The 14570-nt window shown below is 36.9% G+C and overlaps 1 protein-coding gene across 1 annotated transcript in view; it reads right to left on the bottom strand.

Annotated features, from left to right (window-relative positions):
• Window positions 1-6038: 6038 nt before the first annotated feature.
• LOC112955349 (inverted formin-2-like) overlaps window positions 6039-14570 on the bottom strand; it is a 32973-nt gene continuing 24441 nt past the window's right edge. Inside the window, exons 20-28 of the mRNA XM_026048626.1 lie at window positions 14042-14103; window positions 12526-12628; window positions 11847-11932; window positions 10679-10779; window positions 9336-9406; window positions 9120-9227; window positions 8704-8774; window positions 6981-7101; window positions 6039-6245 (exon numbers count right to left, since the gene is read on the bottom strand). Of these exons, the coding sequence (XP_025904411.1) occupies window positions 6039-6245; window positions 6981-7101; window positions 8704-8774; window positions 9120-9227; window positions 9336-9406; window positions 10679-10779; window positions 11847-11932; window positions 12526-12628; window positions 14042-14103 (930 nt within the window). The remainder of the gene's footprint in view (window positions 6246-6980; window positions 7102-8703; window positions 8775-9119; window positions 9228-9335; window positions 9407-10678; window positions 10780-11846; window positions 11933-12525; window positions 12629-14041; window positions 14104-14570) is intronic.

The following is a 14570-nucleotide window of genomic DNA, read 5'->3' as shown; positions in this document are numbered from 1 at the left end:
ACTTATTTAATCCAGTACAAAGCATGAAATTTTTTTAATGTGTACCATGCATGTAACTATTTATGTTCAAAGTGGTTCAGGAGTAACTAGATATCYGGGCCCCTGGAATCAACAAAAGCCTGGCACCAGAACATTTTTTTTSGGGAAATCCCACCTTGAATTAAACTTTATTTACAAGAAAGCAGTWTTAACACATGGAATCAAGTGGTATATCAATCTATCCTCATATTCTGGATGTTCATGTTTTTGTGACGGTTCCTGACCATGCCTGGCTCTTGGTAGTTTTCCCCGCTTTGTGTTTTTCCTTGTAATTGGTTAATAATGATGTGTGCTTCTGCTTTCATCAGGGACAGAGAGCTCATTGCCTGCACTGAGAGGGCAGGACTGCCCTCTGTAGCGTGTCTGCCAACTGCAGAGAAATGATCCTCAGGCAACTGGAAATGACAGACATGGACACTAACAGAGCATGTGACCACAGTTAAGGTCAGAGATTCAAAGTCTATAGGATTAGGGCTTTAAAGATTCATGCATCAGTTTAACCCTGTGCATTATATATTACTGAYTTAGAAATACCTAAAAAGTTAAATGTGCTTGTAATTCTCTGTGGAACCAGGCTGTGGTAATCCTTTAAGGACATGCTGATAGGCTTCCACCAAATTTACTCTTTTCCTTATCTCCTTCAGAAAATAAATAAGAAGTTTCTTAATTTGCTAAATATATGCCCCCACTGCCAAATAGCTCTGATTTACGCATAGATTGAAAATGTTAAAAACAGTGAGTTCCAACCTCATGTTAGCTCAAATCTAATTTACTCTATAGCTTATGCCACCATATCCTAATGCAGATTAAAAATGGATTAAAGGTCTGATTTTTCATGTAAGTAGTGCAATAATTAGGCATTTTTTTCTAAAATAAATATCRAAAAATAAATCACAGTCTAGATTCTCTCTTTCATGTTTAAATTTATATTTCCTGAATTATATTCACTTTCTCAGAAGACACAGAAAGAATCTACTGTAGTCTCCTCTAAATTAGATGTTGGAATTGCAGAAGGTTATTATGTTTAGATGCTTCCTTTTTACAGGACTGAGACACTTTAATCCTTATATCAGCTGAATTTTGCTTTATAATTTTATTTTATCATGCACTAAGTTATTTAATTTACAAGAATAAGGTATTGCTTTAATTTTTCAGATTTACATTAAGTATAATAGCAAAAGTAGGTAAAACATTCACAGTACAGGTGACCAGCAGTATCGAAAAAAATGCTTTGGTCTGTTTTCAATATGTTTATATATTTTTAAAAACATACTTCTAAAGACCAGTAACTGTGAAACGGAGGCTAAAAGATGACCATTTATTTAGACAACAGTGGTAATGAAAACAACTACAAGACTTCTAAAGGGTAAGTAGTGCAATATCTGCATAAACTCCACTCGTGTTTACTTTGCAGAGTAAATCTGCACAAGTGTGCAGAGCAATAGCAGGAGAACATCCAACTTCAAGCAAAATCCTAGGAACTTGCTCATTGGTCCCTATCAAGATCCCTATCACAATCTTTTCTGAACATTTACATGAACATGGAAATTGTAGACCTATAACTCCTATTTTACAACACTTTTCACTATCCACTTGCCAGCTATACCAACCATTGCTAAATCACTCTCACAATGTTACATCATCCATAGCTAAACAGATGAATTCCTCCTGATTAACAATCAATTAACAAATCCAGATTTAGCTTTTGTTAAATGTACTGATATTTCCATACTCTCCCTTTAGTCTCTTTGCTTCTTCACCTTTAAGTTGTTTCTTCCTTTTCTCTGACTTTGTGCCTTGCTCTTTTCTTTCTCGATTTTCCTGCATTCAAACAGAATGACAAATAGAGAGTTAAGTAAGAAAACCTACTGGAGTAAAAGCTGGCTATGATTTGCAATGAGTAATTCTAAATGAGTCTTATACCCCCTTTTTCAGCTGCAGCAGTTTGAGGGCAAAAGCCAGACCGTTCTGATCAATGCCTCAGGCCTTCTCTATGTGATGATGTTACTAGCAAATTAGTTCATTAGTTTTACCTGTAGAGATTCATCTATGAACTGAAATGCATTCTTAATTAATCCCAAGGATCACAAAGCACAGCATTAGTTCAACTTAATTAGCATTCTAGATATTTATTCCATAGCAACTTTGATTTTATGAGAGTTGCGTTCAGGGATTTCTACCAGAAACTTCAGGAACTTGTCAGTCCATTGAACAACAATCCACAATTCCTCTTTAGACACCCACAACTTTGCCAGCTGTATTGCTGCCCTGGTGCTCAGCAGCAGCATCCAGGCTGCAAATTTGTTGGTGCCAGTCCTACAGCTATCAGGATAACTTATCCTATTGGGACTCATGCAGTCAAATGGGACCCTGGTTTCATCAGACCTGCTGGCACAGGGATGCTGTGAGCAATGGAGGAAGAGAAAGAAATCCAATGATTACTCTTAGTAAAGGAAKACCTATATTCAATGGAGGGATATTTCTGGATTTAGACAAGTAGCACAGTGGAGAGGGGTAATTCTGAATGCCTAGGCTAACAGCAGTAGAACATCAAGTTCATTTTCTTAACAGCTTATGCAATCCCTGTTCCTGAGCTGCAATCATCAACAGAACATTGCCATCACCATCTGGAAGTCCACCTGCTTGCAACAGACACCAAACTGGTTGTAAAAAGATCAGTTATTGGGCCACTTGCCATGGCTTTGCGAYGTTGTGAGGAGGATGTTGCGAGGAGGATGTTGCTGTGTCACATAAAATTTAATAATTTCCACGAGGATTTTCATTTGCACAGACAGGATTCTTCATGAGACATATCTGCTCTCCTTTGCGGATTTTGACAGCAGCAAAGCACTGATAGATTTGTTGATTGTCATGGATAAGTTCCAGAAAACATACACAATTTCTTAGAGTTTTTACAGAAGGCAAAATACGAGGAGCTTTTGGTCCTCAGAAATACTTCCAGACAAATAAAGCAAAGGTGTGAACATAAATAGAATTARTCTCTCAGAATTATAGAATTGTTATGCACACTTTCGCTGGATGCTTGGAGAAGGAGAGGAAACTGGTGCATTATCCAGTTAGCTGGATTCACTTGCCTTGAAGAAAGGGTTCTGCTGAAAAATGAGATACAGGYGGTGAAGTCTTATAAAGAAGCTAGAAACCTTTCATCATTGTATGACTCCTRTGTGTTCACCTGATAAATTCCTGCTGTGTTTTAGAATGTTTCCTTTGAGATATTTTGGATATTGAGAGACTTTCAAAGCTGCAGGTCCTTGGAGAATGCCTCTATGTTACATTGCACARAAAATAAAAGGAGGTGAATTCAGGGATACCTTGTTCTGCCATTTGAGCAGAACACTCAGTAATGAAAACAAACCAAACCCCATTAGGAGTAAATCTATGGACTGATCAAGCATAAATTGAATTGTTCAGAGACAGATAGAGAGGGGAATAAAAGTCATTGGTGATTTGACGCAAGCACACTGCTAACAGAGTTTCTTCAATATGAGAAAGCSTACTAAGGCAGAAGAGGAGCAAGGAGGAGGAACAAATGCCCACAKTCCCTTCTCCAGCTCTAGAGTCACTAAAGGTTACTATAAGAATTAGACTAGATAAAATTGGGACATTAGATTCTTGTTTGATGTTTGAATTGAAAGATGCTCTGTGGCAACTATTTACCCACATACTATCCAGCATCCTACTGTCTCCAGGTTACTTGTCCAAGAGAACACAACAAGCARCAGAACTGGCTGTTTGACATTTGTGAAGAACTGAGTACTTCCTTGAACGGATTTTATCGTTTTTCTCCTTTTTCTGAGTTTAGATGGCCTCTTTATAGAGCTCCCCTCTTTGAATAGCTGTAACTGTAAAGGGAAAAATCAAATGTTTCCCACATGCTCTRTAATTACATAGTATTTCTCTTCCACACAATTTTAGAACTCTGTGCATCTCTAATACTGTACTATAACTTCGAGCTGGGAAGCTATTTTCTCCCAATCTTCTTCCTCCTGCCATCTGCTCCTTTAGTTCTTCTCATAAATAGACAAACATACAGCCTGGGTTAAAGAGAAGCTATTTTCACTATGCCAGTTGTAGGGGTCACTTGGGTATTTGAAAGACAATTTTTTTCTCATCAAATAGATGGAGAGGAATGCGAGGTGCACATTAGATGTTTTGTTTGTGTAGATCAGTCCTCATTCCCAAAGGATAAGAAACCAGAAAGAATCTTCAAGAGACAGAGGGAGAAAAAAAAAAATCAAAATAAATTTGGGTAAACCTGGAAAGATGAAATACCACAATTTATCAAAACAATTTCCTTAATTACTTGGTATGAGAGTGGAAAGCCAGCATTAACTATTTTGGTATGCCAACAGACCTGCTTTACACAGAGCACTTATCTTAAAATAAAAACCACATGTTAACCAAATGACAAAAGCCTCAAACAAGATGATGCAGGTGTCTGATTCTAGTGTAAAATCTAAATAAGAGAGTAATAAAAATGTTTTAAAAATTGAAAGYGCAAACTATTCAGCAGGTTGCTGTTCTGAGCACATTGAGTATCTTTACTATAGTGACAGAGAGAAATGGTTAACAGCTGTGGTATATCTGAGGTGAGGTATTGATGAGAAATTGAACCAAAAATAGATAAAAAGGAGGTTACCTATCGGCTARAGGTAAAGCAGTTTCTTTTCATTTGCTCCAACTTGGCTGTGAACAAGCAGAGAAAGAGAGTTGTTCGTGTCTGCTGCGACATATTACATAACCTTTATTGGGACTTCTTCTTTCAAAGATCTTTGGTAACAAGAATTACCCTTCACGTTAATTTTCCAGCATGGCTGCATGTAGATGTTGAGCCATTATCCTCCTGACTCTCTCAATACTTCATCTCATGGCTGAACTTTGAGAGTCAAGTTTATAGCCAAATATTCTCTGACTGATAGCTTTTATTTTTTATTTTTCTTCCCTCAACTATCCCCTCTTTTCTGTACTTATTTATTTTTATACCTCCAAGTATACTTATTTTTATATCTCTAGGTAGAGGGAATATTATTGGATCTCTTTTTCATCTTCTATCTCCAGAAGCTTTCACAGAAGTTTCTTCATTTGGATCTAAAACACCCATCAAGCATCTTTGCTGACATTACGCAGCATAGATGTCTGCCTTACAGCAATACTTTGCATAATGTGCCTGAAAATGCCTTTTTTCTGTAGGAGACAAATTCAGTCTTGTGCTCTGCAGGACTCAGCTCGGGAGCAGGTTGTTACTACTTTAAAAGAAATATGTGAAGCCACTATGAAAATACTAGAGAAAAAACACTACTTCAGGCATGAAGTATGCAGTGAGATATATTATCTAGAGGATTACTGGAGGTTTAGTAATTAAGAAGAGCTAATCTACACAATCTGTATGGGAAGTTGCTCTTTCTTAATTCTTATTTCAAGGAGTGTTACTTTATGACATCTTAAAGGTATAAATATCATCTCTTGGGAAGTGGTTTTGAAAACAKGCTGATTTGAACTAAATAGATCTACATGTAAACATATCTTGTACAGGCTTTGCCTACTGCACACTCCTTCTGTTTAACCTGCTAGGTTGCTCACTCTTTCACACATCACTAGCTTCTATTCTATTGAGTAATCTGATTAGTAGTTTTACACTGGAACCAATCTTAAAGGTATTAATTCTCCACACCAATTAAAAGAGTACATCTTGAGTTTGCCCACATACTCAATCCTTGATGTTGACTGCAAGCGAACAAGCAACTACTTCCATTTACTCCTGGAGCCAGGGTTTAGGTAACACAACTTGAATAAAATAAAATAAAAAATAAAATAAAATAAAAAATAAAATAAAATAAAAATAAAATAAAATAAAAAATAAAATAAAATAAAAAATAAAATAAAATAAAATAAATAAAATAAAATAAATAAAATAAAATAAAATAAATAAAATAAAATAAAATAGACATTCTAAGACATTCTTGTTTGTTAAGCAAAAGTCAGTCCCGCTGTATTTCTAAAAATTCACAAATACAAACCACCTGTAAGGCCTTGAGGAAGAGCTCTCTGAAGGTTTTCATTGTGATAAATAGATCTTCCAAGGATATTTTTTTTCGGTCTTCACACAGATAATCAGCAAGTTCTTCCTTCTTCTTTTCAATGACGGCAAATTCCTTCTGCAGGTCCTTGGAAGCGATAATACTGCCCTGTGACACAGTTTACAACACAGTTTATACACATTAAGAAGTAATATATTCTGAGCTACCCAGAAGACTCAAGTTAGTTAAYGCAGAGCAACCCATTTTTAAGGAAGTGACAGTTAAGATTGTAAACCAATGTACAATTCTTTCTTCTTAATTGAGCTGTTTGCATTTCCCATCCCTTTTTTTAGGCCCCAGAGCAACTCATTTTATGTTGTTCCTTTCATCATACATCCACATGGAAATTTAACTCAGCCTGGGATGACTAATCAAGAGATTCTATTTAGTTATATAACCCCTTTTTGAGAAGAAGAAATGGTAGAATCTGAAGGATATTTGGGAATATACACAGGGATAAAAAAAAAAAAGAAAAAAGACTGTAAATCTGTTCACTTTCTTTTTTTATTCCCCCCGCAAAGATCAGCTAGTCAAAATATGTTACTGTACTGCACTATACCCATTTATAGTTGCATCCTACATTTCCTTTTTAAGGCCTTCCTTTCTTTTGCCCACACAGATTGCTGACTGATTCTCATCTGTTTCCTTTTCATAACACCACATTACAGGCATGGAAAAACCCCAGGATGCGTCTTCCACAGAGGTGAAGAGGGAGCGTGGTTATGATCTGCTTCCTCCAGAGCTGTTTCCATTTGCAACCCGCAATTTCAGTGCCTTTGAGAAACAGCGTTTTGAAGGGTCTGAGAAAAAGAACGGGAATTGTGGTACACCCACTTCACCTACTTGAATAGATTTTCCGTGCTGTATTTTTAAATCGTCTGTTGACAGAAGTAAACGCTTCTCTATTTCCAGCAATTTCTTCACRTTGGCACCTGCTTCAGCCCGCATAACTTCAAAGTGGATTCTGAAATGTCCACAAAAGGGAAAGTAAATTAAGGCAGCAAGTCTTTTAAGTGATRATTACAGACAATATTATCTCTGCAAATGAATAGAGGATAAATTGCCTAATGCAGGCTTTGCAAATAATTCTCCTCCACTTTGCAGAGGGCCCCTTTTTAAGGTTCTAAAAATTCATCTGAGGAAGATATTCCCTTTGCATTCCCACTTTGCATCCTTTTTTGCACATCAAGCTCCCACTGCCTCCACGGGCAGACTGTGAATGTCTTACTGTTCTAGTATTTATAAAATTTCTCCAAGGCTTCCAGCGTATTTTTATTCATAGACAGTTAACACTCATCTCCTTTGTGCCAATATTGTCTTTACTTAGTTCTTTTCCCTCCCTGCTGTTTTTCTCCCTAATTTATTTATAGTCAGAAACTGTATCTCTTTTCAGACTTCATTTAGCTCACATGGAGACCCAAACATGCATGTTGCATAACCAACACGTTTTGCTGTTCTGACCATCTCTTTGCAGAGACACGAATCCAAACAAAAACTACTGGATCAGCATTACATGACTTGGTGTTTTAAGGTGCATTCAGACGAGTGAGTGGCATTAAAAAGGCCCCTTGGAGGCTTTGCTTTGTAAACAGCTCTCCCAAGGCTGATTAGCAAAACAATTTTATGGCCTTGAGAGTTTGACTAAGCTATAAATTACTTACTAAAAAAAAAAAAAAAAAAAAAAAAAAAANAAAAAAAAAAAAAGAGCACATTTATATTAACTAGGAGGATTTAGATTCAGACAAGTCTTTCCATTATTACACAAACCCAGAGAAAAATGCCGGTTTCAACCTACCATCCAGTTTAAACTCTGTGCAGAGAACTTGTAATGCTTTCTGCTGCATTACTGAGTCAACATAATTTTTGAATTAATTTTAAATAGCTGTTTAAAAATATCAGTATGTCTCCAGATTGCTGTTTACCCCAGCTTCTAGTTATAAAAAAAATTAAAATACTGTAAGGTTACAGAGTTCATAAAAGATTAAAAATGCTAATTCTGAGCTGTAAATTTGAGTTCCTGCACAGTGTAATTTAGCATATCCTCATGTCATTTTTCTGAGCTAACTAGGCTGAGTTGGTGTTAAATTCATGAGGCTTTCAGGCACATGGAAGGAAGTCTGCAGGAACAGGCTTCTTCTTTCCACCCGCATATATACTGTGCTGGTATTTATCTCTGGGCCTCGTGAGGTCCCTTGCTTGCTACTGAATTGTCCCTGCTGTCCTCTCCCCACAGCAGCTCTGCACATGCACCTCCTGAGGGGCTTGTTCACAGATGAGACTGGAAAACGTAAGGGAAAATACCATTTCTATTGCCAACTATGGGAGAAGAATCTGGTGTTTGAACAGGAAGGTGTTAACTCCTTGCAAATCCCACTGAGATACATTGGAGTGACTTGAACCAAAATGCCTTGTAAATCTCAGAACCATTTGGGCTTGGAAGGAAACCTCTCCCACACGGCAGAGAAAGGTTGTGACCTTATTATGCCACCATAAAATGCCTCAGCTCATGTTTGGTTCTAAGGAGATTGGCAATTGATACAGGACAAAGCCAAACAAAAAGTCCTACCCTGCTGCCTTGGAAACTAATTCAAGATCACTGGGAAGCTGCAGCAAATCTCTGTGGTTTCTTTCAACCTCCTAAAATTCAAGTGGAAAAGCAGTTAGTTTGTACAGTCAATGAAAAAGTATGGAAATTTCTCAGAACAGTATCAGGACAAAAATACTAACACTTCAGTTTTGCTTTTTATGAACACTGGGGTAAGTTTAGCCTTTACCAGGGAGCAAACATGTTAAGCAAATCTCAGGAAGGAAACCTAGTATTAACTATCTGAACATTTTATATCGTAGGTTTCCTTTCTGCCCAGGAAACACTGGCAAAGCTCTGACTGTATTTGCAGGCATGGAAGCTCCGTGTAAGGACCTTCTTTTCAGGGTATATTTGAGACCAAGGCACACAAGACTGACTTGACTTCTGTGTCATACCTCCAGAATATGGTGAAGTAGAGTAACGTGGCTTTGGTTTGCTTTTGTCTCTGTTAGCTTGAGCAAGGCACTAATTTTAAAGCCTCCAGCATCTCCACTGTGATGCCCCTTGGAAGATGTAAGAAAAAAGAAAATTGCTTCAGTTTCCAAATCTTGCATTTGAATTTTCTGCTATCTTCAGAAGTACAACAATTATAAAGAAATAACTTTACTTACATAGTTCAGAAAGTTTCCAACTTTAAGAATCAGCTGACAGAAAATTGGCAGTCGGTGACTAGTAAGAAGGGCTGAAGAATAGAAAGGGACATTTTAATAAATTAAATGAAGTATTCTGAAATAGAATGTTCCTTAGGTATGACAACAGTGTTAAAACATTTCTCATCTAAGATTAGGTAAAGCCAGTATTATTACGAATTTGGAAAAAAAGAACAACATAAAACTGGTTTATACAGAGCATGAACAGAAATAATTCAGATGAATGAAAGCACAATGAATAAGTTTATTTTGAGGTATCTTCCCTAATCTATAAAGAAAGCTAAATTTCTCAACAATTTTAGACTGTACACATACCATCACTGCAACCCCTCATGAGGAACAACTACACATGAGAAAGTATTTAAACTTGAGGTGGTCAGTAGCCATCATTCTCAGCACATATTGCTACAGGTAAAAAAAAAAAAAAAAAAAAAAAAAGTGAATGTTCTTTGGCCTCATAAACAGCGTTAATGAGAATAATGAGAGGCTGTGCCTAACGACAGCAGAAACTGGAATACGAACAGCATTTTTGGCAGAGCTAGAACAGAATTCTCACCCACATTCTGGCCCACACTGCTGGGGGCTGAATGAGACTGCAGAAAGTTGTTTGTTAGGACACAGGAGCTATAGTACTGATGTCAAATAATCTTGTATGGCCAAATTTTACATACAAACACATAAAAAATGCAGCAGTTGAACTGGCCCATAGGAAATCAGGACTGCTTAAAGTTACGGATCTGAAGCTATAACTCAAGAGCTAATTTAAAAAAAGAATTGAGTTACAATCAAAATGGTAGCTGATTTTGTATGGAGGGAGTTTATGAAAGTCCAACCCACAAGGATTATGTGCTCTGTAAAACARAACAGATTATGTTTTGTTATTCTGACTGGATCCATCAGAGAGCTAGCCTGGGCTACAAACAACTTGGAGAAGAACCTGGAACAGTTTCATTGCTATAAAAAAATTTTCTGCTGTGCACATAAATTCAACTTYTATTCAAAGAAAATCTAGAATTTGCATGTAGAAAATTTCCTTCTTCTCTATAAGGGACTGCCGGTAKGAATGAACTAACATGTCAGCTTTATTTAGCTTGATAAAAGCTCTTCAGAATAGCACGAATTGCAACTCTGCAGAATGAACTCCGGAAACAGAATCTGTAGACAGGGTTTTGTTATTCGCTATATATTCAGCAATTAAAAGGTTAATTTTGATTAGGTTATAGAATATGATGTGATTAATTCTATTTAGATAGAAGTTTTCTTTGCCTGAGCACTGGACATAAACACATCACCAAGGTACTTACTTTCACAGGCTCCCCTGATTGCTTGTGCTTTTGGCCACAGACAGTCCAGCAGATTTTTTGTTTCCTCACATACCAGCATACATTCAATCCGCAACTGGTAGCTAGGGGAGTCAGTAAGAAAAAAGAAACACAAGCCTGATTAATTGTCTCAAGTCCAGTGAAAGAATTTCCCATTTTAGGCAAAGAGCTGCACCAGTGTTGTTATGTTACCTTTAACGCTCTGACAAGAGAGAGTTCTCATTGAATTGGAATCAAATCCCTACATGTTTCCAAAAATGTCCTAGAAACAATTATAACCTCCTCTTTCAGGAAGCAATGTTGTAATCAAATCTGGCAGTGACTTCCTTGCATAACGAGGCAATAATTTTTGACGATTCCTGGACAGCACAAGGCAGGGCTTTTGTTATTCCTTTCAACTTCTAAAGCAGAAATTCCAACTACTTTGCAGTGCTGTCTTTTAATAGTATCTTTATGGCTCTTCATTGTGGATCAGTGTTGTGGAAGAGCCATGAAAATATTTTATACAGTGCTTTTAAAGCTAGTTATAACCTTGAGAAAATTAAAATCCATGTTTTCTCCAGCACATTTTACCACAAATGGCTGGAAGATAGTCAAGTTTTCACATTTCATGGGGACTGTTCCTTTGATTCACAACATATCACTGTGATATTTTGAAGAACAAGAAGTTTTCTTTCTGTGTACCTCATGTGGCTTGGTAAAAAAATCAAGAGTTGGTCAAATCAGAGCCACTGATATAATTTACTCATGGCTTTGTGGGCTCTTTTTTTTTTCACAGACTGAAATCTCTAAAATAGAGACGGAGAGAATTGGCAGCCAGCATTCAATCTGTAACTACAGATATATACTATCATACAGAGAGTAACTGCGCAACAGCCAACAGTTTTCTCGCTATAATTTACTAATACCTAGGTGAATTTTACAACAGTTTGCCGAAGGCATCAGAAAATCTGTTTGGCCTTTGGGAAGGAGAGATTTCTCACCCATTACTAGTAGAGAACTGAGACCTCTCCAAATAGCCATCACATGAGTTCCCCTGAGGATTGAATGTTACAGACATCCTTCTAATACAGGAAACAGAGAATTCCTATGGATTACCCCTGTAAGACACATGCACTCACAGGCAGAAGTCAAAGAAAATTTTACTTACTTAGGAACTTCAAGGAGATGGAGATAAAATTGATCTGTATTTGCTAGTTCAGATTTTTCTTCTTTGCAAGATTTCAGGCTATCTATCTAAAAAGGAATGAAACAGTAAAATCCCTGTAAAATATTGTAAAATATTTCTGGGGCCCTAATTGCTTCTTACAGAGACTAAGCCGGATTTTCTGAATTATCTGTGTGCACAGGCTTGAGGCAGGTTGGCCATAAATCATACAAGCAAAGTGGTTTGCGAAGACAAGTTTATAGGTAAATCTATTAAGCTTTACTTCACCTGGAAGACTATGATTGTACAGTTTCTTGTATGATAAATCCTTGTTTTATAGGCAGGACTTTAGCATGTTATGGTGCAGCTAAGCCAGGCAATCCCTTTAGAAAAATGGATGCCAACACCTCTCAACTGAACTCTACACTGAAAGTCTGTTTCTTCACCCAGGTTAGCAAATGCTAATATATTGCACCTGTTTAATTAAAATAACAGGAAGCAAAAGCAGGACTCATCCTTTTGGTGAGTCTCACAGTGTGCTATTGCCTCATCTTTGTGTCCATTGACTAACAATGAAGAGACTTGTGGGATCCGGTCACAGTGTCGTGCTCTACCAGTGGAAATATCTGTAGGCAAGCACCAGGCACACTAGGTCCAGCAGAAGCCACGTGATGATAGATACCTCATGCTTTTCAGGCAGCAGTTTAAGTAGCTGCTTTATAATCTCAGCATCAAACTTGGATCCATCCCCTTTGTGAATCATTTCAGCGATCTCTTTATTGGAGCTGTAGGAAAGAGAGATGGCAAGGATCAGCTGTGTAAAGGAAGGTAACTTGAAAAACATAGGAGAGCACATTCCCATCATAGGAATAGGAATCAACATCACAGGAATAAAGGACGTTATTCATATTGCACTTGCCTCCCATTGCTTTTAGGATCTCACTCCTGAAAAGCATGAAAAAGCACATTTTTGAGGGAAGCTTAAAACTAATTTTGTAATAACTTAAGTGTGCTTTCCRAGTTTGGTTCATCATCATACAACAAACTCAGAGTCCTCTCCTTTTAGTATGGGCATCCAGTGGCACTAAGGAGAGATTTACTCCTTATTTTTTTTAATACTGCTTTCAGTGAAGCCAAGGTTAAAGCTGCTAGCTCTTCTCCTGCTGAGGGACATTTAGGAAAATCCCAAAAAGTTTCATCCCAGATCTACTCCTAAAACGCTGGCAGACAATATGTCTTTTTAATGAACCCAAGCTGCTCTGATTTGTGCTTTGGAAACATCAGCTCCCTGCAGCTATCACTGCTAGTAGAGGAGGCAGCTCAGTACAGAGCAGTCTCATCCCGCAAAATGGGAAGTGGGGATCAACTCCTTGATCCCACAGTCTCTATCTGCTCCCAGGAGGGCTTAAATGCTGCCCAGGAAATCATGTAGAGAGTGAAAAATAGCAGCTAGGCTGCACAGAGCTATTTTACACCACTAAGCAGAGCCTGTAAAAAAAGAGAGAGATGAAAGAAAAAATCTTTCAGAGTAATTCTGATTTATTCTTAACACAAAAGAATCTCTAGGCCAAGTTTTCTTTCTGAAGTCCTTGCAACATGGGACATAGCACAAGGGGCAGGGAGAGATCAGAAAATCCATCTTGATACTGCAGTAGTTTAGGGAATGTCAGTGAAGAGATTTTGCCAAGAACTACTGTAGCTTCCAYTCATTTTCTCTTTTTAATCCTTGGGAGATTGTGACTTGGTGGACTTCCATTTATTTAATTATGTAAACTATTCCCTCTTTATAGATGATCTGTGAATAAAAAACTATACATAATTTTGGATTCTGGAGATGTCTCTTCAAAATTAACTAGCTACAAAAGTAAATTGGATTTCTCAAGTAATGAGTCCTGCATACAAATTATATTTGTGTCAATAATACATAAAATAAATACTTTCCTACATGACTTTGCTGGTATTTATAAATATTGCCTCTTTAGGAATTAATGTTGTTCCATTTTAGGTTTAGTAACTGTTTCCAACATGGTATTAATTACCTGGGAAGAGTTTGATGCTGTCACATCTTAGCAGTTAAAAAAGTTAACTCCCTGATAGATAGCAGTTGTAAAATCTCTGCTAAGTTTATTTTATGTGTTTGGCATGTTTATGTTTATTTAGCTTACATGCTGAATCAGAGGCTACTCTCCAACACTTACCATTTAAATTGCTTCAGAAATATATTCAGCAGAAGACTTTTCTTTAGACCTATGAATGTAATCTGGCAAAATTAAAAAAAAAAAAAAAAGAAGAAAAAAGGCAGTCACCTAGACTGAGTTTTTGTGCATTTGTTGGCAAGATTAATTCCTCTTCAATAATAACATTATCAACACTATTCATAGCTGAAATGTGGAGCAATTTACAAAGTATATATGTCATTAGATCAGTTTTAGAAAGAATCAAAGACAAAAGCACAAAGGGAAATGATTTGTCTAAAATATTCCAGTTTATAAGAATTAGCACTRACTTTTCCACATTCTTCCATTATAAATGTAAGATCTGTCCCTTGGCAGATCTAATTCAGCATGTCTAATCCTATACCTATCTATTCCATGCTTTTATTAGTGTTAGTTTTAGGAGGTAGATATCAAAATCTTCTACTTTATTATAAAAGATTGACAACAATAAAGAGTGAGTAAGCTATTTCTTCTCTAAAGAACCTCGATAGGCTATTCGACAAGCAAGAAA

The sequence above is a fragment of the Nothoprocta perdicaria genome, unplaced genomic scaffold, assembly GCF_003342845.1.
Source record: "Nothoprocta perdicaria isolate Ctin4 unplaced genomic scaffold, notPer1 scaffold_56, whole genome shotgun sequence".
Classification (NCBI taxonomy): domain Eukaryota; kingdom Metazoa; phylum Chordata; class Aves; order Tinamiformes; family Tinamidae; genus Nothoprocta; species Nothoprocta perdicaria.
This window is presented reverse-complemented; position numbering and strand designations above follow the sequence as displayed.